Source organism: Leopardus geoffroyi, chromosome B3 (assembly GCF_018350155.1).
Source record: "Leopardus geoffroyi isolate Oge1 chromosome B3, O.geoffroyi_Oge1_pat1.0, whole genome shotgun sequence".
Classification (NCBI taxonomy): domain Eukaryota; kingdom Metazoa; phylum Chordata; class Mammalia; order Carnivora; family Felidae; genus Leopardus; species Leopardus geoffroyi.
In genome coordinates this window covers 59,228,283-59,255,207 of record NC_059337.1, presented here as the reverse complement: position 1 = coordinate 59,255,207, position 26,925 = coordinate 59,228,283, and the positions used below count along the sequence as shown (strand labels likewise).

Genomic DNA, 26,925 nt, shown 5'->3' with positions numbered 1-26,925 from the left:
TACTTACCTAAGAATGATTAGTAAACTTCACACAGCTAAAATCACATTGGCTATAATATTTGATTAAAGAAATTATAATAAAGCCAAAAAAAAAAAAAAAAAAAAAAAGCTACCTGACTACTCAATATCAAACAACAGTGTGTCTTACGTTTTCTAAGCAGGTCTTGTGAAATTCTTTTGCAAAATAGGACCTTAATTTGATGTTTTTATGCCATAGATTCTCATGGACACCACAATGGAAATCCTGGAACTTCAAAGCAGAACCCTTCCAATCCTCTTCAGCGTTTAATTCCAGGCCCGAACTTGGAAAGTATACCCAGAATTCAAGCAGATATACTAAAGCAGGCTACCAAGGATAGAGTCGGTGATTTCCATAAGTTGAAGCAAAGTAAGAATCAGTTGATGAATGTTATGCTGAAAAGATTTCTTTAAATATAATATGTTTATAAGGCTCAGTTAAGGTCTTCATTATTATAATGTCTAATGAATGTATAGTAAATTTATATGCATACAAAGAGAAAGTGTGATGGTGGTAAAAATTAAAAGGAAAGCAAGTTTTAAATGGATAGAGATATTTTATTTTATTTTTTTAAGTTTATTTATTTTAAGAGAGAGAGAGTGCGAAAGCATGCTCAAGCAGGGGAGGGGCAGAGAGAGAGGGAGAGAGAGAATCCCAGGCAGGCTCACTCAGTGCTGTCAGTGCAGAGCCCAACACAGGGCTTGATCTCACAAACTGCAGAAATCAAGAGTTGGAGACTTAGGGTGCCTGGATGGCTCAGTTGGTTAAACATTCAACTTTGGTTCAGGTCATGATCTCAAGGCTCCTGAGTTCAGGCCCTGCATCAGGTTCTCTGCTGTTGGTGTGGAACCTGCTTCAGATCCTCTGTCCACCTTTCTTTGCCCCTCTCCCACTCTCTCTCTGTCTTGCGCACACGTGCACGCATGTGCTCTCTCTCTCTCTCAAAAATAAACATAAAAAAAAAAAAAAGAGTCAGAGGCTCAATCTACTGAGCCTGGATAGAGATATTTTAAAGAAGCCTTTAAAAATCTTCTTACGTTCTCCACTATTAAATAATAAACTTCAGGTGAGTTGACATTTTAAAAATGCTATTAGTTCTTATAACTAAAAAATTTTTGGAGAAGTGAGAAAAGATATATTTTGTTAGGCTAATGAATTAAAACTTTGACTAGGAGGAGAAGATAAATAGTTTTGAAAAATGGATTCTGGGAGATATAAAGACCTAGGGACTGCCATAATAGAAGGCTCAATGCTCCTTCCTTTTGCATTCCTTTCCATTTCAATTTGCTTCATTTAGGTATTAGGAGAAAAGTGAAAGAAATTGAACAAATTCATAGTAATGTGTACTAAAATATCACTTCTTAATTATCTCAGAGGTATCAATTTTGATAGGTGGACAATAGATTTTAATTTGTATAACTCTCTAATTGGCAGATTCTTAGGAAATATAAGAAAAATTCTGATAGTCGAGAGGGTTTGGACCAGACAGTGTCTCTTAGGTCAGTTCCCTTAAACTACAATTTTCACTGCTTCTGCTTTACAAAGCTTTTTCCCTTCAACTTCTTTTGTTGTTGTTGTTGTTTATTTTTATTTTTCCTTAACAATATATTTTGGAGTATATTCCATACCTGTATATAAAAATTTACTTCAACTAATGGCTGTATCATGTTCCATTATACATGTTTGTAGTATTTTATTGAACTCATCCCCTCTTAGTAGACATGTTAACTCCTTTCAATATTCTCTACTGTGCTGCACTGAAGGATTCATAAAAACAAAGGCAAACTGCAGCTTGTAGACATTGTCTGTTCAGACATGGAAGGGTCTGAACAGACAATGTCTACAAGCTGCAGTTTGCCTTTGTTTGCTTTCCATGATGGCTTCTATGGCAACAACTATTCAGAGCAGTGTTGCACGGTTATTTGTGTGCAGGTTGCTCATCCAGTGAGGACTGCAATGTTACATTTTTTAAATCTCTTCAGAGTATTTTTAATTGGTCTTCTGACAGTTCATATTTCTTCATCTATATGAAGATATACTTTGCATCCATTAACTGACTTTCCTTCCTTGATATTTTAAAGTGTATCCTTGTATGTTTACTGAAGTATCATATGAAAAACATTTTTATTAAATAAATGTGGCTAATGTTTTAAATACATTGAAAATTTTTTTTCTCAAAATCTTGTTGAAGAGTTGGCCTGAAAACTTCTATCTTACCAGAAAGAGGTGTATAGTAAGGACAAAACAAAGTATCTTAATTCAATATCTTAATTCACTTAATACTTTCTTCTAAACTTAAGTTTACCCTATAAAACCTTGTATCATTGCCATACCTGTATTTTTTTTAATGATATTTGGATAAAGAATGTGATTGGAAATAATTGCCAGGAAATTATTATTCTCTACAACTTCTTTAAAAGAGCCTGTTGAGTCTTAAACTGTTACTCCAAATTCTTTTCAGTGTATATATAAAGTTGAAATCATTGGGAGCACTGTTTTGTGATTTACATTGGCATTATCTTTACATACATTTTAAATAGTTACACAGTTGTCATTTTAAATAGACATATACATATATACACATATATAGACACATGCATATATTCGATTGTATTTACGCAATAATAATAGTTCAGTTAGTTCTACTCTTTTATTGGTTATTTAAAGTATTTCATATTTTCTCATGTTAGTTGTCATGACTATGAGTACCTTTTTTTCAAATTATTTCCTGCTTACACTTTTGTGTTCCTTTATTTTTTTTAAGTTTATTTATTTATTTTTGAGAGAGAGAGAGAAAGAGAGAGAAAGAGAGGGAGATTGTGAGGGGGAGAGGCAGAAAGAGGGAGACCCAGAATCCCAAGTATGCTCCCCCATGTCAGTGCAGAACTGGTTGCGGGGTTCAAACTCACTGACTGTGAGATCATGACCTGAGCCAAAATCAAGAGTCGGACACTTAAACGACTGACCCACTTGGGCACCCCAAGTGTATTCCTTTAAAAGTAGTTCCCAAACTTAAATTACTAGGTCAAAGTACTTGACCAGTTTTATAGTTCCTATTACATATTTTCAGACTGTTCTGTAGAACAGTTTCACAGTGTCATTGGAGATGTTTAAATTTATTTCTGTATGGCCTGGCCACATTGGCTTTTTAACTCTAAGGCATTTAGAATATAATGATTCCTTAAATATTTTTTAATAAGCATTTACTTTCTGGTGGCCTCTCCATTTTTATATGAGGAATTTTACTATAATTATTTGTTGGTATATAATCTGTGCATCCATTTGACCACTTAGCCTGATAGCTTTGGAGATTGATCCTGTATCTTTGTGTCAAACCTTTGTAAATAAATCAGATGTTAACCTCTTATCAGTTATCTTTACTACAGTTTTACTTTTCCGTTGCCTTTCCTGATACGAGATTTTATTATTTTTAATCATCATGCAAAATATTTTAATTAAAAATAATTTTTAAATTTTGTGGAAAAACGCACATACAATTCACCGAAGTGTACAATTCATTGGCATTTAGTACATTCATAATGTTAGGTGATCATTGCAACTATCTAGCTCCAGAATGTTTTCATCAACCCCAAAAAAAAACCCCTGTACCTATTAAGCAGTCACTCCCTATTCTCTCCTACCCACAGTCCCTGGCAAAGACTAATCTGCTTTCTGACTCTATGGATTCATCTGTTCTGAATCTTTCATATAAATGGAGTCATACAACATGTGACGTTTTATGTCTGGCTACTTTTACTTAGCATGATGTTTTCAAGGTTCATTCTGTTGTAGCATATATCAATACTTTATTTTTTATGGCTAAATAATATTCAGTTGTATGAGTACATTTTGCTTATCTATTCATCTGTTGGTGGACATTTGAATTGTTTCCACTTTTTGGCTATTATGAATAGTGTTGTATGAGCATTCATTTACAATTTTTGTTGAACACCTATTTTCGATTCTTTCAAGTATATACCTAGATGTGGAATCACGGGGTCATATGGTAATTCTGTGTTTAGCTTTATTAAGGAACTGCCAAACTATTCTCCACAGTGGCTCTACCATTTTACAGTCCTACCTGCAATGCACGACAATTCCAATTTCTCCACGTGCTTGCCAACACTTAATACTTCCTGGGTATTTTTTATTTTTCACTGTTGCCATCCGAGTGGGTGTGAAGTGGTATCTCATTGTGATTTTCTTTCTTTTTTTTTTTAAAGATTTTATTTTTGGGAGCACCTGGATGGCTCAGTCAGTTAAGCATCTGACTTTTGATTTCAGCTCAGGTGATGATCTCATGGCTAATGAGTTCGAGCCCTGCATCAGGCTCTGTGCTGACAGCACGGAGCCTGCTTGGGATTCTTTCTCTCCCTCTCTCTCTGACCCTTCCCGCTCATTCTCTTTCTCCTTTTCTCTCTAAAAATAAATAAATAAACTTGGGGAAAAAAAAGATTTTTAAGTAATCTCTACATCCAAAGTGGGGCTCGAACTTACAACCTTGAGGTCAAGAGTCACCTGCTCTATGTCAGCCAGCCGCCCCTCATTGTGATTTTCATTTGCGTTTCTCTAATGACTAATGGCATTGAACTTCTTTTCCTCTACTCATTGGCAATTTGTATATCCTCTTTGGAGAAATGTCTACTCAAGTACTTTGCCCATTTTTAAATTGGGTTGTTTGTCTTTGTTGTTGAGTTTTAAGCATTCTTCTATATATTTGGATACTAGACCCTCATCAGATATATGATTTGCAATTATTTTTGCCCATTCAGTGGGTTGTCTTTTCATTCTCTGATAGTGTCCTTTGATACACAAAGTTTTTAATTTTGATGAAGCCAAATTTATCTCTTCTTTTGGTATTTATGCTTTTGGTATCATATCTAAGAAACCTTTGCCAAATCAAAGGTTATGAAGATTTCCCCTTATGTTTTCCTCTAGAAGGTTTATAGTTATGTGTAGGTTTTCATCTGTTTTTATATGATTTTTTAATAAGTTTATTTATTTATTTATTTTGAGAAAGAGTGTGTGAATGCATGTAGGAGGGGCAGAGAAAGGAGACAGAGAAGCAGTCTCTGCACTGCCAGCACAGAGCCTGATGTGGGGCTCAATCTCATGAACCACGAGATCATGACCTGAGCTGAGATCAACCCTCACATACTTAACTGACTAAGCTACCCAGCCACCACATCTAATTTTTATATATGATATGAGGTAAGGATCCAACTTCATTCTTCTATATGCAGGTATTTAGTTGTCCCATACTATTTGCTGAAGAGACTCTTCTTTTTCTATTGAACATTCTTAGCATACTTGTTGAAAATCAATTGTATGAGTTTATTTTGGACTCTCAATTCTATTCCCCAGATGCCACTACCTCACTGTTTTCATTACTGTATTTGTGGTAAGTCTTGAAATCAGGAAGTATGAGTGCTCCCTCCAACTTTGTTCTTCTTTCTAAAATTATTTTGACTATTTGGGATCTCTTATAATTCTATGTGAATCTTAGGATCTGTTTGTCTATTACCACTAAAAAGGCAGTGGGGAGTTTTTTGTTTTTTTTTTTTCCCAATAGGTAAGCTCTACGTAGGCCCTATGTAGGACTTGAACTCATGACCCTGAGATCAAGAGTCACATGTTCTCTGGACTGAGCCAGCTAGATGCCCCAAGGCACTTTAGATTTAATTTTTAGTGTTTTTAAAGTTTTATTTATTTAAGCAATCTCTATACCTCATGTGGGTAGAACTCATGATCCCAAGATCAAGTTGCATGCTCCTCCAACTGAGCCAGCCAGGCACCCCAAATGGATTCCACTGCATTGAATCTATAGATTACTTTGGGAAATATTGTCATCTGAACAATATTAAGTCTTCTAGTCATGAAAACAGAATATCTTTCCATTTATTTAGAGTGTCTTTATTTTCTTTCAGCAGTGTTTTATAGTTTTCAGTGCACAAGTCTTGTGCCTCCTTGGTTAAATTTATTCTTAAGCATTTTATTCTTTCTCATGTTATTGTAAATTTAATTGTTTTCTTAATTTCCTTTACAGATTGTTCATTGCTAGTACACAAAAATATGACCGATTTTTTTCTTGGCTCTTGAGGTTTTAATTTTTTATTGAAATTTCTAGAAATATGTAATATTTGGGTCTTACCTTAAAATTTAGAATGTTGGATTTTATTTTCATTATTCTAGAAATAATGGCTATGTATCTGTTTTTATATGCCTTATATAAAATATACCCTTGTCTTATACATTAGCATATATAAACATATATAAACATATATATATATATATACATATATATGTCAGTATTTTGAATATGATTCAAAATTTCTGTGCCTGTTTTACATCAAGTGCATTTTGTTTTCTTTATACATGTTGACCTCCTTTCCCCATTCCTCCCACCCCTGTCTCCCCCTCTTGCAATGACCAGTCTGCCCACCGTGTCTATGAACTTGGGGTTTTTCTTTTTCAAAGACTCCACATATCTAACAGAAATCATAGGGTATTTGCCTTTCTCTGTCTGGCTTCTTTCACTTAGTACAATGCCCTCAAGCTCCATCCATATCGTCGCAAATGGCAAGATTCCCTTGTTTTTTAATGACTGAATAATATTCCATTGGATATATATACCACAACTTTTTTTTAATGTTTATTTATTTTTGAGAGAATGTGCAAACGTGCATGATGGGGAGGGGCAGAGTGACAGGGAGACAGAGGATCTGAAGTGGGCTCTGCGCTGACAGCAGAGAGCCCAATGGGGGGCTTGAAATCACTAACCATGCAATCATGACCTGAGTCAAAGTCAGATGCTTAACTGACTAAGCCACCCAGGTGTCCCATCTTCTTTATCTATTTATCTGTTCATAAACACTTAGGTTGTTTCCATTTCTTGACTATTGTAAATAATGCTCTATTGAACATGGGGGTGTATATATTGTTTTGAGTTCATGTTTTCATTTTCTTTATAAATACCCAAAGTGGAATTGCTGAATCATTCTAGTTTTAATTTTTTGAGGAACCTCCATACTGTTTTCCGTGGTGGCTGTACCAATTTACATTACTACCACTAGTACACAAATACCCCCCTTTCTCCACATTTCTCCAATTATGGCTGATTTTTGTTTGTTGATTTGTATCCTGAAACTTAACTGAATTTGATGCATTAGAGATTTTTATTTGTATATATTCAGGTATATCTATTTTGACTCTTATGAGAACCTTCATTTCTTTTAATCATCTGTTCTTCATCTGGGCATAAATGTACTACTCAATTTTCATTTATTTTTTCCCCCTGATTATTTGACCTCTTTGGAATATATAATGATCCAAATTAATTTTTCTCTATCCTGATAACCATCTGTCCCAGAACTCTTATTGTTTGTTTTTCCTTTGTGGTATGGTATTTACTTCTGGTTTATCACATACACACATTAAGTTATTGCACTATTTTCAACCTGTCTCTAGAATTTCCATTTTTTCCAATTCTTGTCCTTATCCCTAGCATATAGTAACAATTTTGATGCCAGTTCTGATATGTGTGGGCTTTTCCCACATGACCAAGCAATTCTCAGACACCTACAATTTGACTCAATTCTGACACCATCTACCAGGAGATAGCCTCAGATTTCACAGATTAAGGGCACAGCCCTACAAGATTGCTCTTCTCTCCTCCACTTCAGACACCAGTTGAAAGTCCTGGTTGTTATCTGTGCTTCTGAGCAACTAATGATGTAATGCCCCTGATTTCGAACCCGAGAGACCACCAAGGAGCCGATACTGATGCAAACGCATGAGGGTTTATTTGCAAGCTCGAGCTTGGGCCCAAGTATACCCGACACAGCAGAGCAGGGACTTGGACCCCTAGGTTAAAAGGCGTAGCAGTTTTATAGGGGCCAGTGGCCAATGAGATTGTAACACACACAGAAAGTTGCATAGTCATGCCAGTCCACATGCAGGTGGCCAATTGAATTACAATTTACCCTATAGTAACTGTTTGAACTAGCCTATCACTCTGGTCAGAATTGGCGTGCAAGTTTGGCGGGCAAAAGGCGGGGTTTACATTCTTTGGCGGTTAGGGGTTCCGCATTCCTATATGAGCCGGTTTCCAGTAAGGGTGTGCTCAGTGGCTTGACTAGGGTGGGGGAGTATCTTAAGCAATAAATAGGTCATTGGGGGTTATACATGAGATGGTGGGTGTAGCACAAAATGGAGTTAGTCTTGCTCTGCCTGTCCAGGGGTAGAGGATTTTTGTTAAATTCCTTGGGTCCCACAGTGGTAGATCTGAGGTTCCAACAGCCCCTTCCTTGAGTCAATTAATTTGCTAGAGTGGTTCACAGAACTCAGAGAGACTTTTTATTTACTAGATTACCCGTTGATTATAAAACGGTATAACTTTGGGACAGCCAGACAGAAGAGATGCATAGGAAGGTATGGGAAGACAGTGTGCAGTTTCCATGCCCTCTCCAAGTGTACCACTCTCCCCACATCTCCTCACCAACCTGGAAGTTCTGATCTCTGTCCTTTTGGGGTTTTTTGGAAGGCTTCATTATGTAAGCATGATTGATGAAGTCATTGCCATTGGTGATTGAATCGACTTCCAACCCCTCTCCCCTCCTAGGAGGTCACATGGTTGTCTTGGCAACCAGTTTCCAACCTGAGGCTGATTCCAATAGTGGCCTCATTAACATAACAAAAGACACACTTGTGGCTCTCCTTCCTTAGGAAATTCCAAGTGTTTTAGGAGCTCTCTGCCAGAAAAGGGATGGAGACCAAATATATATTTCTTATCATAAATCACAATATGACATATGGGTTTGAAAACTGCTTTATTATAATTTGAACCTAAAAACTTTAAAAATCTATTTTTTCTCTGTTCTTCCAGAAGAATTTCACTATTAGTTTACCAAGTTCTATAAGTAGTCCTCAGAAACCTTAGTGTATATTGAATTAAATCTACATATTAAATTGGGTGGTATTATTTACTATCTTTAGCCTTTACATCTAAGACTCCATTTATTCATACTTCATTGTAGTCTTCTGCTTTTCTTTGAATGAATATCTGACTTCCCAAGTTAAATAGGTGTCTCAATATTTAACTGTTTTTTTTCTTATTATTTAAAAATGGGATTGTTTTTCATTGTATTTTCAAGTTGTATATCACTTTTATGTAGATTATAATTGACTTTTTGGTATTTCTCATTTCTTGTACCTTTAAATTGCTTATTCATATGTCTAATAAATTCTTTTATAAGGATTTTGAAAGATATATTATCATGTTAACTGTGAAAGTGGTTTTATTAAATATTTATTTTTCAGAAAGTAAACACTATTTAGTCATAAGGGGAAATTATTTTTTAAACGTACTTTCGCCTTATAATTTTCTTTTTTTGCCTTATAACTTTCTTTTTTGGTTTTATCTTTCTCAAAATCATATTGGCCAAAAAATTTCAAAATATTAGAAGAATTATTGGAAATAAACTTTTAAGATACAAGGAACCAATAGAGATAATATAATGCCCTACTACTCAAAGTGTAGGTCAGTGGACCAGCAGCATCCCCATTACCTGTGATTATTAGAAGGATTTCAGGCCCTACCTAGACCTTATTTATATTTACATTAAAGTTTGAGAGTCTTCTCTAATGTGATTCCCTCATTTCACAGAAAATAAAAATTAGGTCCAGAGAGTTTAATTTGCTTAAGGTAAATAGTGGACTAACCAGGACTGTTATCTAGGTCCCTTTTCTTCAGGTTCACTGCTTTCTTATTGTATCATACCACCTCTTCTATACTTTTGATGTTTTGGAAAAATTCTTTAATATTTCCTTTTCTTGTTCTCTTTCTAGTAAATTCCTAATCATACTTTAAAGGCATGCTCTGCTGTCACCTATTTGGTAAAATCCTTCTTCATATCTTTACCAATCTTGACCATATCAATCACTCCTTTCTCATTCTACTTCAATACATTGAACATACTTTCATTAGTGTATATTCCACATTATTCTGTAATTAACTATTGTGGGGGAGGAAAAGTTTTCCTTGACCTTCTTAGCGTGTCTCTGACTGGGTCTGAAAATTAAACTGACAAAGACAGATTAACAGGAGGAAAGCATGCACATGTATTTCATGTAAATTTTCATGACACAGTACCCTTAAGAGGAAAATGAAGAACTGAGAAATGGTTAAACCTAAGTGTTTTTATGCTAGGTCTGATGAAAAGTTGAAAGTTGTGGAAAGATGATAGGACAAAGTGTATGTGGTAAGTATAGTAAGCTCGGGGAAATGTAGTAAGGCCTATTTGTTCAGATTCTTCTTCTTGGTGTTGTTCTGTCTTGGATATAAAGATGTGCCTTCCCCCCAGATTATAAGGAGAGGGTATCTTCCAAATGAGGGTTTTATGACATGCTTCAGGGGAAGGTCAGAAGGTCCTTCCTTCACATACCATTTCTTAGATTCCTTTAGCTTGAAATATTTAAAAGGCCAAGGTGCTGTATTTGGGGGGTAGGATGTCCTGCCATGTCATCCCCCCCACTCCACTCTATCTGAAGCTTCTCCAAGAAATTTCACATTCCATAAATTGAGTTGGTAGATTGTCCCATAACCCACTGAACCAGTCTCTGTCCTGAGCATTTCTAGGGAAACATAAGAAAAAGGTTAATGATTGGAACCAGTTTTGTAGTCCAGAAGGCAGTCAGTTAAGATTTTCTAAGATGCTGAACTTGAAGCATCTTCAGATGGAATATAGACAGGCACTGGAAATATGACAGATTTTCCTGGTTTATACTTTGATTGTCTCTGGTGATGTCATCAGGTGATCTGGTGAACTTTCTAAGTGGCTCACACGGGAATAGGCACAAAGTTTGTCCATACATGAGTTGTTGTGGTGATTTATCGCCAAGTTTATATCAAATTGTCCAGGTTCAGTTTGCAGGGCTTTGGGAAAAGGACAGTTTCAAGTTTTAGTAATTCAAAGTCAGAAGGGTGGGAGAAAAATTGGAAACTCTAATTTGAAGAGTTGTAGCTCGATACTGGAGGAAACTAGAAGGATTCAAGATGCAGGCTAGTTAACAAGTAATAAAATCTTAAAGACAATGGCCAGGACTAGAATTTAATACCCATGAGGGTGTGCTATAGTTCCCTACTGAAACATCCTTTTTCTCACTATAGTCACCCCTATTTCTATCAAAGATAAAGTAATACTAATTTGTTTGCAAAATAAGGCTAGTCTCATTAAACTTGGTCATAAGTGCAACAAGAATAGTATTTGCTTACCTGGGTCTTTAGAGTTTGCTTGCTAAAAGTTTTCATAAAGAATCTCAGATTCAAGTTTTAAAAGCCTCTGGAGGCTAGGAAGCCAAACCAAGGACTCACCGTCAGACTTTAGACATAATACCTATTAGGCCTATTTGAATTCCTCTCTTTTCCAAGTTCCCAAGATATCCTGAGGTTTCTAAGCCTGCCAGGAACTGACCTTTGTGATTCACTTTTATGGCTGGGAACCCTGTATCCCCGCTATAGACTGGTTTTTCCAAGGGGATGCTTTATAAATATTGGCTCCTAATAGTCAGCCTTAGAATTGTAAAGCTGTCTGGTCATACTGGATTTTTTTTTTTTTAAGTTTATTTATTTATTTTGAGGGGGTGCGGGCAGAAACAGAGAAGAGAGAATCCCAAGCAGATTCTGTGCTGTCAGTGCAAAGCTCGACATGGGGTTTAATCTCATGAACTGTGAGATCACGATCTGAGCCGAATCTAAGAGTTGGACACCTAACCGACTGAACCACCCAGGCACCCCTGGTCATATTGGATTTTATGCATCATTCTCAAGTATGATATTCAGTCAGATCCTTGGTAATATAACCAAAGTTTCCAAATGTGTCCTAATAGCAAGAGAACAGATTCTTACTGAACTTACCCAAATAACTGTATTGCATGAAAATAAGATTTATTCACTTAGTTTCTGAATTCTGCAAGATCAGGTAGGGAGAAAAAGAAATTGTTTCATCTTTTTTTATCAAAAAAATGATATTTTTTTAATCAAATTGCTTTAAGTTATAGTTTAAGAGAAAAGGGAAAAAAGTTTCCTTAAATCTAGAAAACAAAATATTACAGAACCAGCAATGTTGGATATTGTATCCTGAATCCTGTAACTGTTCTTTACCTGCCTTCTGTATTAAAGTGGTAATTTTATGAGGGCAGGAACTGTTGTATTCTTTTTTATTTTCGAAGCTTCCATGTATGTAGTAAGCATTTGTTAAATGTTGTTAAACTTACTGCATCCGTTTTGGAATTTTTTATTTCTGTAAATAGTCACACAGTCAAAATGGTAAATTGGTCATAAGTTATATCAATAAATAATTATGAGAATTTTCTTATTTTTAATTTCTTTATTCTAAAATTCTTAGTCCTAAAACTTTTATAGTCACTCTTTTTTAAATTATTATTTATCAATTGTTTAAATTTTTATATCTTTGAAAAACCCAACTACTAATTTTGCCACTATTTAATTTCTAATCTGTCTTATTTTATTCTTTGCTACTCATGACTTGTCACTTTTTTTTCAGTTTTTAGGTTTTAAACTTTAATGTTTTAGTTTTAGATACTTAAATCTTCACATCTCTTTTTCTTAGTAACATATTCATTTAAAAAAACTTTTATTGAATGCCTGTTAGGCAAAAGATTATGCATTTATAGCTATAATTTTTCCTAACTAGATATGGGATGAACAATCTTAGATTTTATACAGTGATCACCACAAATTTTTTGGCAGTTTTAAATTTAGTATTTTTGATTTTTAAGTTAACATATTTTTATTGATATACTTGTATAAATTTAATTTTGTATTGCCACCTCATGCAAAAATGGCTAGATAATTTGTGGCATGTTTCATTATATTTGGATGATCTCTTTGGGTTGGTTTAATTTAAAATGTAGAATGTAGGCTATATTGTGACACAAAATACAGTTTGGGGATATTTCAAAGTATCCTGGAGGCATACTTCATGGAGGGAGTCAGATATCCTCCAAAGCAGTTGAAACTGAAAATTCATGGAAGGTCCACCTGTTTGCCAATGGGTTAGATATACCCTGTATATTTAGATACCTTGAATAGAGAAAACAGTTCGTTTCAAATGTCAGCCTCATGCTGAGAGTCACAAAGACAGTTACTCCAAACAATAGGTAGTGATCAAGCTGCTTCTCATACGGGTTTTTCCTGTGTAGCATGCCTCAGTGTAAGTAGCAGCAGGAGTTCATTTGTTTTTTGGGGGTTCTTTCAATGTTCATTTTTGAAAGAGAGCACAAGCAGGGGAGGGGCAGAGAGAGGGAGTCAGAGAATCCCAGGCAGGCTCAGCACTGTCAGCACAGAGTCTGACATGGGGCTTGAACACATGAACTGCGAGATCATGACCTGAGCCAAAATCAAGAGTTGCATGTTTAACCAACTGAGCCACACAGGCGCCCCAGGAGTTTGTTTATTTAACCAAGGTTAATGATTCTCCTAAACAACACTGGAGAGACAAGCTAGAGTATCAGAGAGTATATGATTTTTCTATATATACATGGATTTTTAAAGTAATTTTCAATCTCCTATCCAGATGGCTTTAACATTGAACATGTTCACTGTTACATATGCATTCTGCTCACACACATAATGATAGACAAAATATATATAAAAAGAGAACTATAAAGTTACTGATAATCTCAAAACAATGTTAACATTCTGTGGTCAAGAAACAAACAAAAAAAAAAATACTAAATGATGAAAGGAATTGAATGGACTTATGACGCTCGGGTCTGGAAATCTAGGTTTCTGGGAATTTGGCTCTTAAGAGCAACAAGAATAAAGTAGGAGCCAGGCTTATTGCCTGGAGCCAGGCTTATTGCTTAAAGTCAGGACCTGGTTACTGCCCCATCTCCTTGGCAGAGGAAGCATAAAATAGAGCTATTGCTGGCTGCTATCAAGGACTACAGTGTTTAGCAACCTGAAGGCTTATGGAGATAGGAACTTACAGATGCAGCCTTGTGACCATACTGCATGGTCATACCACATCACCATTGGTTTTATACTGAATTTGTGCTACCTCTGTAGCATCATGGAATATAAACTCTGAAATGTGATTATAAATCTCATTCTAGACTGGGGAACTGGGTGAAAGCATCTTTAAAATTACCAGAGGGATGCTTGTGGGGCTCAGCTGGTTGAGTGTCCACTCTTGATTTTGGCTCAGGTCATGATCAAGCTCACGTCTGGCTCCATACCGAGTGCTGAGCATGGAACCTGCTTGGGATTCTCTCTCTGCCCCTTCCCTGTTTGTGTGTGCATGCGCACACAGTCTCTCTCTCAAAATAGATAAATAATTTTAAAAAAAGATTAAAAAATAGAATTACTAGATAATATGGGTTTACACAGAGAGGGGAAAAGAGAAAAACAAATACCCCACATACACTGAAAATCAATCAACAAACCAAAACTCCAAAATTTATGAAAAATATTAATGCTAAGGGACATAGCCACCATATCAACAATTGAAATGTGAAAACAATTTTATCTAGCAGTCTGCTAAAAACTAAACATGTTTAAGGATGCACAGAGAGATAAATAAGAAATAACTTACTCAAAAAAAGAAGTGATTAAGAAACAGGCAGAGAAAAAGCAAAAATAGATAAATGTAAAAACCAATTATTTACTTTAGAAATGAAAATACAGTCACTGAAATAAAAATCAGTCTATGAGATACTAGACCATGAACATAATTGACTGAAATAAATGATTTGGTATCTTGTACTGAGATATTTACCAAGAATATAGCAGAGATTGACAAAGAGAGATATATATATATCATATGTATATATGACAGAGATGTTAAGACAGAAGATATACATATGTCTGATAAGAGTTTTGGGTAGAGAATGGAAGAAATGGTAGATAATCAATACTTGAAAAGAATTTTGAAGGGTTTGAAGAGCTCAGAATTTTCTGCAGTTGAATAAAGACATACATGAGTTCTCAGATCATATATGCCTGCTGAGTGTCAAGTGGGATAATAAAAATCTTTGCTTTTAAGCACTGTAGGAAAACTTCAGAGTATCTAAAAATAAAGGGAAAAATCTTAAATGATACCAGAAAACAAAGATTATTTCTAAGGAATGACAATTACATTGACAGATTTTTCATCAGCAAATCAAATGACAAAAGATAATGGAATAATATCTTCAGTGTGATGAGTAGAACATAACTACTAACATAGAAAGTTCTATCAGCTAATGAGGACATTGAGGATAAAATGAAGACATTCAGTTACACAAGACTGAGTTTACCTCTTATAGACACACTTGATGAAAGAAGAGTAAAGGTTATTCTTTAGTAAAAAGAAAAGTGAAGAGACACTGATAGCTACAAAAAATGGGAACTCATTGATCAAAGCTATTGATAAATTTAATTTTTGGCTTAAAACCATTTTTGTGTTATGACAGCAAAAGCAGCAAATAATAATAAGAGAAGATAGTCAAGGGTAAAGTGAAAGGGTCCATGTCCTGCTCAGAAGGAGGAATGAAATACTGAATATTTTGTAATTTTGTTTAAAAAATGTATAAATTGGGGCGCCTGGGTGGCGCAGTCGGTTAAGCGTCCGACTTCAGCCAGGTCACAATCTCACGGTCCGTGAGTTCGAGCCCCACGTCAGGCTCCGGGCTGATGGCTCAGAGCCTGGAGCCTGTTTCCGATTCTGTGTCTCCCTCTCTCTCTGCCCCTCCCCCATTCATGCTCTGTTTCTCTCTGTCTGAAAAATAAATAAACGTTGAAAAAAAAAATTAAAAAAAATAAAATAAAATAAAAAAATAAAAAATGTATAAATTATATATGTTTAAAAATGAAGAGTTGGGGAAAAAATTAAGGGTTGGGGTACCTGGCTGGCTCAGTCAGTAGGGCATGCAACTTTTTTTTTAATTTTTTTAAATGTTTATTTATTTTTTAGAGAGACAGAGTGTGAGTAGGGGAGGGGCAGAGAAAGAGGGAGACACAGAACCCGAAGAATGCTCCCGGCTCTGAGCTGTTAGCACAGACCCCAATGCAGGGCTCAAACTCATGAACCGCGAGATCATGACCTGAGCCAAAGTCGGACGGTTAACTGATTGAGCCACCTAGGTGCCCCGGGCATGCAATTCTTATCTCAGGTTCATAAGTTTGAGCCCCATGTTGGACATGGAGCCTACTTCAGAAAGCAACTAAATAAAAAATAAAAACTTAAAAAAGTTAAGGGTAAAAGAATAGAAATACAATGTGCCACTTCCATCTAACAGTGGGTAGAAGAAGAAAAGGAAATAATTTTGAAAGAAAGGAAGAAGAAAACTTAGAATCTAAACAGTAAAATCAAAGGAATAAGGTCAAATATTACAAAAATCAGGACTCCTGGGTGGCTTAGTTGATTAAGTGTTTGACTCTTGGTTTCAGCTCAGGTCATGATCTCATGGTTTGTGAGTTTCAGCCCCATACAGGGCTCTGCATTGGCACTGTGGATCCTGCTTGGGATTCTCTCTCCCTCCCTCTTTCTCTGCTCCTCCCCTACTCACATGCTTTCTTTCTCAAAATAAATAAATAAACTTTTTAAAAAATTATAAAAATCATGATAAGTATAAACAGATTAGAGTTATCTGTTAAAAGAGATCATAAAAGAATACAAAAGCAGAATCTAACTACAAAGTGTTTACAACTAAATCTTAAACATATACACGTAGAAAATGTGAAAATAAAAGGACTATAAAAGATAGTTCTCCCTTAGTATATTCCCCAAAGAAATAGAAACAGATAACTTGAACAGATATTAGTGCACTCATATTCATAACAGCATTATTCACAATAACCAAAAGGTGAAGCAACCCAAGTGTTCATTGTTAAATGAATGGATAAACAAAATGTGATGTATAGGTGCAATGGAATATTACTCAGCCTGAAAAAGGAAGGAAATTCCGACACATGCTGCAATATGGATGAACCTTGAAGACATTATGCTCAGTGAATTAAGCCAGTCACAAAAGGACAAATACTGTTATGATTCCACTTGTATGAGGTACCTAGAGTAGTCAAATTCATAGAAACAGAAAGAGTGGTAGTTGCCAAGCCCTGGGCGGAGGAGGGGATATTATTATTTAATGAATACAGAGTTTCAGTTGGGAAAGATGCAAAAAGTTCTGGGTATGGATGGTAGTGATGGTTATACAACCATATTATTATATTTAGTGCCATTGAACTGTACACTTAATAATGGTTAAGATGGTAAGTTTTACATAATGTATATTTTACCTTAATTTCAAAAAAGATATTCATTAGTGAAAACTAAAGAAATCTAATGTAAAGTATTCACAAGTGACAAAATAGATTTTAAGGAAAAAAGAAGAATGTTACTCCATAATAACAAAAGGAACAACCTACTAAAGAGAAGAAATAATCTAAAAACATAGCGAGAAAATAGACAAAAAGCTGTTGCAATTTCAAAAAGTAATTGACAATTACATAATTAACATGAAAGATTTTAATATACTTCTGTCAAAACTGAAAAGTCATCAAAAATAGAATTTTGAAGCAAAAATTGTTAAGTTTATTCAAATATATATAAATCTATACAGATCTCTATACTTCATAAAGAGAGACTTTTAAAGTATACATGGAACAACTACAGAAATTGACTATCTACTAGGTCACAGAGAGTCTTGATAAAATTTAGGCTATTTATATTATGAATAGTATCTTAAAATCCCTTTATTATAAACTTAAAAATGTTGGTCATCAATAACTTTTTTTTTGAGGTGTGTATTTATAAGGGGTATTTCAAAATTTATAGAACTGAACAATGATATAAGTACCACACATATCAAGATGTGGCGAATACATTTGAAGTAATATTTACAGCTAAATTTATGGCCTTGAAATCAGTAAGAAAAAAAAACCCTAAAAATTAAATGAGTTTCATTCAAAATAGTACTCTTTAAATCTTTATTTCAATTAGGCTCCATGCCCAGCGTGGGGGTGAACTCACAACCCTGAGGTCAAGAGTCACCAGGCACCCCCCACCCTGAATAGTATTAATAGTAGTGGTCGACATAGTCATACTATTACTACTACTACTAATGATGATGATACTAATAATAGCTAACATTGGAGTGGTTAGTATGTGCCAGTTTTTGTTCTAAAGGTATGTGTATGTGTAAATGTACAACAAATCAGTGTGTAGATATTATTTCCATACTATAGACTGGAAGCAGACACAAAGAAGTTTCATTAACACTTTCAAGATTACTTAGCTACTAAAGAGCAGAATCAGCATTAGAACCCAAACAATCTGGATTCAGAGAAAGGAGAAGAAAGAAAGGAGGAAAAAATAGACGAGAGCAATCATAAATGAAATGGAAAATAAAGAATAATTAGGGGCAAAAAAAAACCTAGATAAACAAACATTTAGTAATACTAATGAAGAAAAATAGAAAAGATTAATTAATATTCAGAACAACAGAAGATATAGTTTAAGTCACAAGAAAATTTTACTTAAAACTTTGACAGGGGCGCCTGGGTGGCTGAATTATTGAGTGTTGGATTTCGGCTCAGGTCATGATCTCACAGTTTGTGGGTTTGAGCCCTGTGTAGGGCTCTGTGCTGACACTTAATGTACATAAGACTAATGTACTTGTCATAAATATGTGACATGTGCTTGGTATTACTTACTCAAAGATTAGCTAATTGGTTCCCACCTCAGGCCCCTTTATTTTATGCTGGTTTTAGGAGTAGTCCAGTAGGTTTGGTGGAGGAGAAAAGCAAGAGGTAAAGGAGAACAGTATTTGACCCTGATGCAAATCAAATCATGTGCTTCCCTTCTCTTCTCCCTTCCGCTCATAGAATTAGTCTTAAGGATAAAAAAAATAACAAAAATGCAGCCTGTGGATAATATGAAGAAGGGGAAAGAGCATTTGAACCTCTTGGCATTGGGAATGGGGGTGAAATGGTGGTGGTGATTGTTCAGATGCTATTAGCTGTAATTTCTAGCTACCATGTTTCTTTCATTTCCCTGGTTTCTCTTTCCCTTCCATAAATCCAGTCAATTAACAGATTCCTTCCTGTGCCTACTACTACATGCTGGTCCTATACCTTGAGATGCAAAATAAGTATGGTCTTTTTGCCCCGTAATGTTCCTCATAAAGAAATCAAAGTAAATAGTTCAAATGCCAGTAAGTAGTCTTCCCTATATATTGCTTTGTAGGGAAAGCCTGCAGTAACATTTTGTCAAAATCTGCACACCTCACCCTTCCAGCATTCACAACTCTTAACTCATGTCTCAGCAGATTATAAGTTATCACATGTCATGGACCCTCAGGGATACTTAAAATAGTCAACATTGTAGGTGTTAAATTGAATGATGCAAGAGTCATTTGAATTTGTTAATTTCCAAATGACCGGTATGAAGTGGATACTACCAGTAGATGAAGGCTAGAAAAAGAGGTTCCCTCCTTTGGAGTAAAACTTCCGACTGATTTATTTTGTTTATAATAGTGACAATATATCAAAAGAATGACTAGAAAAATATAAACCTGTTTTTCATACAATAATTGAGAAATTGAAACCTATAAGTGAAACTGGAGCTAATGAAGCAAAAAAGTGACTTATCTTGGTTTGATTTTCAGTACGGGATTAAAACATACAGTCTAATTCTCTTGACTGAAATGCCTTTTTGTGACTGTAACATTGAGAAATGTTATAGTTATTTCTCATCATCGTTTCATTTTCTACTGGTTTTGGGAGTTTGCAGCCTGATGTTTAAGGTGTTTTACAGAATATCTATCATTCTGTATGAATGTTTTAATGTTTATTTATTTTTGAGAGACAGAGAGTGTGTGTGAGCTGGGGAGGGGCAGAGAAAGAGGGAGACAGAAGGTCCAAAGCAGGCTCTGTGCTGAAGGGCTCAAACTCAAAAACTGCAAGATCATGACGTGAGCTACTTAACTGACTGAGCTACCCAGGCTCCCCTCCCTTCTATAACACTTTTTACAAATATGTTGCCTGACAATTATATAATTGAGCAGTTTGTTGTATTGATTATTGTTATGCATTTTTATTTATGCTGTCATAGTCATTCACTGTTTATTGTGAAGTTTGATGTCCCAACTTGACAGACATCTTTGTATAGCTGGTTCTTTTTTTCTCTGTTGTTGTCTGTCATGCTGTTGAAATCCTGTATTAAGGGTTAGCTCTTTCTCCAAAGATGAAAATTCTGCATATATGATAGCACAAATTACTTATTTAACAAGGGACAGTTGTGTGGTCATCCATTCTTTTTTTTTTTTTTTTTTTTTTTAAGTAATCTCTATACTAATGTGGGGCTCAAACTTACAACCCCAAGATCAAGAGTCACATACTTTGCTGCCTGAGCCAGCCAGTTGCCCCTGTGGTCAAGCATTGTTACTGATTTTTTCGTTATCTCTATCTAGTGTCTAGTGTCACTAATTTTAATATTATAATTTTAGGGCTGAATTTGGGCTAGTCAGATTATCAAACACCTATAAAAGAAAGATACTATAAATTGTTCTGTTGCAATATTTTTTTTTTTCAACATTTATTCATTTTTGGGACAGAGAGAGACAGAGCATGAACGGGGGAGGGGCAGAGAGAGAGGGAGACACAGAATCGGAAACAGGCTCCAAGCTCCGAGCCATCAGCCCAGAGCCCGACGCGGGGCTCGAACTCACGGACCGCGAGATCGTGACCTGGCTGAAGTCGGACGCTTAACCGACTGCGCCACCCAGGCGCCCCTGTTGCAATATTATAATAGATATAGGTGGACCCTTTTTTAGTTAATGTACCATGTCTGATAGTATTAACTATATTTTACAATAAATTTTTAGGTTAATTTTTTAGTCTTCTATATTTCATAACTGATTAAAAAATTCAAAAATTTCTTAGAGGAAATGGTATACCTTGAGAAATTCATTGGGAACTAGCATATTAAAATGTTTATTTATTTTAATGTTTATTTACTTATTTTGGAAGGGCGCAGGGACAGAGAGACAGGGAGAGAGAGAATCCTAAGCAGGCTCCACACTTTCAGTGCGGAGCCCAAGCAGGGCTCACTCTCATGAACCATTAGATCCTGACCTGAGCCGAAATCAAGAGTCTGATGCTTAACCAACTAAGCCACCCAGGTGCCCCTAAATGTTCGTATATTTAAAACAGCAGTTTTACATTGCATAAAGATGATTTAACAACTCCAGGTTAAATTTGTCCATAGTAAATATTGCATATTAAGAAAAAGAAAATATAGATTTCTGTAAATCTCCCTTTTTCCTTATATTGGCATCATCAATTTTATTGTTAGAAAAAGAAATAATAATAAAAGCCACTAAAATGTTTTGTTTTGTATTACTATCATTAGGAGACATGGTGTCTTTCTCACAAATAGCTTATTATTCTTGTTTCTGTTTTTCCTTTTTAATTCTTTTATATCCATTTATTTTCTCTAACTCTATTTTATCAACTTTTCCATTTATTTATTTATTGTGCATACCCAACCTTATTCTGGAATATATTTAAGATGACTTTATGCTCTTTTTATTGGCCCCAGTTACTTAAGTCTCCTATTGTAAACAGCCCCCATCCTTGAAAGCCTATGTAAGTGTGATTTGTTCTTTATTTCCCCAATTGACTCTTTACTCAGCAATTAAAATTATATTGGCCCGATGATGTGGTGAGCTGTTTGTAAAATTGACCAATACCTCCTTAATTCTTTCCATTTGTACTTAACCTTTCTTTCCAAGCAAAGAAGTCATTAATTTTTTTCCTGAATGCCTCATTTCAATTTACTTCTTAAAAACATAATTCAAGGGGCGCCTGGGTGGCGCAGTCGGTTGAGCGTCCGACTTCAGCCAGGTCACGATCTCGCGGTCCGTGAGTTCGAGCCCCGCGTCGGGCTCTGGGCCGATGGCTCGGAGCCTGCAGCCTGTTTCTGATTCTGTGTCTCCCTCTCTCTCTGCCCCTCCCCCGTTCATGCTGTGTCTCTCTCTGTCCCAAAAATGAATAAACGTTGAAAAAAAAAAATTAAAAAAAAAAAAAAAACATAATTCAAAAAATTTTAGACTTATCCATAGAAAGTTTGTATAATTTTTTAAAGTCTTAAATTCTTTCATCATCAGTAAGTTGATATTATTTATATTTTAGATTTTGGAATAAAATTTACTTTTATGCTACTTAAATTTAATGTCAAAGTAGAGTTTAACTTGTGTTTCTGAGTCAGATCTTAGTGTGCCTACCATTTTCATTTTCAATTTTAGTTGCTGAATAGCTTTCTACAGTGGATGTTATGTCTTTTGCTCTTTTTGATTTCTTACTGTTATGAATGTGCGCAATATAACAGCCTCGCATAGTTCAACTTTCTTAAGCTTCCTCTATCATTGGCTTTTAAAAGTCCTGTTTAGGAAATGGGAAAGAATAAATCAGAATTACTTGGGATGTTTTTTCAAAACACATACCACTAGGAGTTCTGATAGTTTATTCTTTATGCCATCTCTCCTTGGAAATCCAGTTATAGTCAGTCACTATCACTGAAGGAACTTGAGATAGCCCTCAGTTGTGTTAATTTGTCTTAGCATCCAAAAAGAAACTAGCCTGCATGGTACTTGTTTATTTTTACAAAAAAAAAAAAATGATCAAAATTATTTATGGAAAATGGTATATTATAAAGCAAATAAAATAACTACAAATTTCAAATACATATTGTATGTAGTAATAAAAACATTTCTTGTTCTTCTAAAGTGGTAAATTAGACAAATACTTATTTTGGAGAAGTCATTGGTTATCAGGAAAGCAGTCCTGAAAATGGTACCCTTTCTTTAAGAAAATATTCAAGCCTTAAGTAGCAAGGACTAAAATGAACACCGAAAGGAAATTCTTTTTTTAAAAAGTTATTTTCAGTCTTCATTCTTATTTCTTTTTGTCTTGGATAACCTTCACAAAAATGTATCTTTTTTATAACCAATACTCTAAACGTTGCCAGGTTTCACTTGTCTACTTTCTGGAGGCATCCAGTGTAGGTCCCTTCTTTTTTTTTCCTCTTTACTCTTGAATTAATCCTCTACCTACTTCACAGGCCGATTCTTTGATGAGAATGAATCCCCTGTTGATCCGCAGCATGGCTCTAAACTGGCGGATTATAATGGGGATGATGGTAACGTAGGTGAGTACGAGGCAGACAAGCAGGCTGAGCTGGCTTACAATGAGGAAGAAGATGGTGATGGTGGAGAGGAAGACGTCCAAGGTGAGCGTGGGCTTGGCCTCCATGCTGTGACCGTGAAACCCACCTCTAAATTTTTTGGTTGAATTTGTGTAGAATTTTCCCCACTTATTAACAGAATTACAATCTTAATACAAAGAGATTCTGTGTAGTTTTTCAATTTTATTTTGAAAACAATTTTATGATAGTCATATTTTTAGATTTTAATTATTTTAAGTATTTTCATTTTAGTTATCTTATATGTATTATTGATATAGTTATAATTTGAAACTCAAAAGTATTCAGAAATTTTAGATTTAAATTGTTTTAAATGTCTCCAGGCTTTACCTACGGCAAATACTCCCAGAAAATAATTCTTTTCCAATTTCTTATCTGAAAACATTTCGTTATTCTAGGTACATATTTTGACCAGACAGCCTTTTTGTTATAAAGGAAGTCCCAAAGAGAATGGTCTCCATACTGAAGATAAGATATGTCACTACTGATTGAGTATAGGAAGGCTGTTTTTGAACTTTTTTCTGAGAGGCTGAAAATTTATATTTAACAGTTTGAAAAGATTTGTGTTTTATGTTTAATACACAGATTCAACATATTTTCCTTGTTAACTATGTAACTTCTGAGCTTTTAACTTATTAAAAGTTCAGAATCTACCTGTGTGCATGCAGCCCTACCCATGCATGCATATCAGAGTATATTACATTATTATGAGTTTTTAGGCCTATTTTCTGCCTGCTTATATCATTTAGTAGTATTTGTGGAACTTTTTCTCTTTTTGTAAAAGTTGATTATGAACATAATAATGTGTGATGTATTCTATTTTATAATGTGATGCATGAAGTATTTTCCAATGTAAACTGTCTCAATTTCTTCCTTAACTCTTTTTAAGTAATCACATCTTACTTATGTTCATGACAAGAGTTGTTTTTATAAAACTGGAAAGAAATTATAGTTATCCTCAGATACTTTGTAGTTAATAGAAAAAGGGAAACTTAGAGACTCAGACTTCCATGCAGGATTGTTTTGATAGTACATTCTAGTTTTGGAAGAATGGTTGTTGGGAATAGAAAGAGATAATAATTATTCTAGGACTTCTATAAGGATACATTCATGAGAACTTCTCAAATGCTGTTTGGGGCTTTAGAATAAATTATACCTACCTTTTCTATAATCTCATCCATTTTTCACAAATTTTACCATTTTTTCTCATTGTTTTGTGTTTGTTTGAATGTTTTTATTTGCAATTATTTATAACATTGTTGTGAGGCTTTTTCATGCATGTATATCATATCACCAATTAGATTACCAAGCTCTGGAGGGCAGGAATTTTCACTTATTTTGCCTTATATTCTGTTTGTGTCCTTTTCTGCCTTCATATTCACCCCACCCTCCACCCCCCATAGTACTTAGCCTACATAGGTCAATGTTGTTAACTGATAATTTTATGCTTTCTCATTGAGTTTTAGAACTGTGACTAGAATAATAACCCTTTAACTTCTGGTCTTATAAATTTAGTTTATAGTTTAAACATTCTCTAGTTTTCTTCCTAAGAGCTTCTATCATATCATTGGATAATTTTGAGGGTTTTATTAGAGCAAATAATTTCAGCTGTAACTGAAAGACATTTCTTATGCTTTTGGCTATCTTAAAGTTAATGACTTTTATCACAAAATTTCAGATATATTGTATGGCTTTTATCCATGGTAGGTACATTTATCTTCAGTGCCTCCTCCCTCTCTTCTCTCTCTCTCTCTCTCTCTCTCTCTCTCTCCTATACCCTTTTCCCTTTCCCTCTCCCATCCCCAGTTTTCATTGTAACTTTCCACTTTAGGTCACCAGTATCCTCATGCTGCTCTGCCTTTCCTTTCACAAGGAAATAAATGCATCAGTTCTAAGGAATATAAGGAAATGACCTAAGGTGATACCCTCAGTGAAGTAGGGAGGGGATTGTTAGATTTTGGGGTTTTCCCATTTGCAACTCAATCTTACTTAAGCTGGGGGTTGCCACTTACATTTTTATCCCATTTCGGGGTTCACTAGATGACAGCAGTAGAAGGATAGGACAGCTACCAAGGGGACTCCTTTATGATAGGGAACAAAGCCACCAGCTGCAGCTAGTGAAGAGGGATGTTTGGGTGAACTGACTAAAAAAGAGTATTGGAGAGCCAAATAATTTAAAACATGCTTTCAGGGATTCTTTAGGCATGGCATTAACTGTCCAGAAAGTGGGAAGGGGGAATTATGGTTGTTCCCTAGTTTATCAATAATTTGGATTCTATATTTTATTATTAAGTTAGAATATTTAGAATTTAAGAACATTTCTTCATAGTTGCAATGTAGAAATAATGGTTGGGTTCCCAGGCGAGTTTGCACTTGTAGCCAAAGCAGGCAGTAGAAAAGAGTGGGGGAAAAAACACTAGGTTAGGAGACCAGCCGTTGAGTATTGCTTTTCAAGTCACTTTAACTCTCTAGGCCACAGTTTCTTCATCTGTAATGTGACTGTTGAACTACAATAGATGGTCCTTCTCAGTTCTAAAATTCTGTGATCATATTCACAGTGGAATCACTATATACAACACAGGTATAATGGGAGAATGTGTTTCAGATTTGAGCATGCCTGAAACACATCTTCCCCCAAACCCAGGAAAGAAAATCTTTACTGCCATTAAGACTCTGCAGCCAGAGATATCAAAAATTGAAACATGCTTGTAACAGATGGTTGCTGTACTTGTGATGAACATAGCATAATGTATAGATTTGTGGAATCACTATGTTGTATACCTGAAACTAATATGACATTGTGTCAACGTCAATTAAAATTGAAACATGTACTTCAGAAATACTATTAGGGGCTCTTCTCTACTCTTTCTAATATTAGGAGGAGTTTTGTTGTTTTGTTTTGTTTTGTTTTGTTTTTCCTCAATCTGTTGGGTCCCTAGGATTAGAGATTCCACTTATAGTGCTGAGGTTCTGGATTCAGCTAAGGTCAATGGAGATTTGGGCAGCAACTCTGCCAATAGAGTTTATCTGCCAGATTTATCTCTGATGCTTGTTCATATGTATTGATCATTTGGGACACTACTATCTGTAAAGTGTTTTCTTGTAGAATTAAGTGAGGCCTATTTTTCCTGTGTTTACAGTTCTGGTTTATTTTGATTTTTAATTCTTGGTTTCCTGAAGCAGCCTAAAAAAATATTATTTTATTTACATTGGTGTAGAAAAATTTTTTTCCTGCCTTCTTTTAAGTGACCCAGTGAGGGGCGCCTGGGTGGCTCAGTCAGTTGAGCGTCCGACTTCAGCTCAGGTCATGATCTCAACGTCTGTGAGTTTGAGCCCCGCTGGGTTCTGTGCTGACAGCTCAGTGCCTGGAGCCTGCTTCGGATTCTGTGTCTCCCTCTCTGCCCCTCCCTTGCTCTTGCTCTCTCTCTCTCCCAAAAATGAATAAATAAAATTTTAAAAAATTAAAAAAAAAATTAAGTGACCCAATGAAAAGATTACCTCTGGAAATACTCTGCATCTGATGGATATCTTTTAATTCATTCTTTATTGTAATAAGGAGATGGATGTTTATAAATTCTCTTTACTCTTATCTTTAATCCCATAGAAGTTCCAAGTTTCTTTAACAGAGTATGACCTGCATAT

General features: G+C 35.2%; 1 protein-coding gene across 3 annotated transcripts in view; it reads left to right on the top strand.

Annotated features, from left to right (window-relative positions):
* The window catches only part of GOLM2 (golgi membrane protein 2), a 94,193-nt gene that overhangs the window by 61,711 nt on the left and 5,557 nt on the right, over positions 1–26,925 (top strand). For 2 of the 3 annotated variants that reach the window (XM_045449897.1, XM_045449898.1), the window contains 2 exons: positions 218–388; positions 23,143–23,310. In XM_045449897.1, the coding sequence (XP_045305853.1) occupies positions 218–388; positions 23,143–23,310 (339 nt within the window). The remainder of the gene's footprint in view (positions 1–217; positions 389–23,142; positions 23,311–26,925) is intronic. The other variant, XM_045449899.1, reaches the window with a different exon arrangement.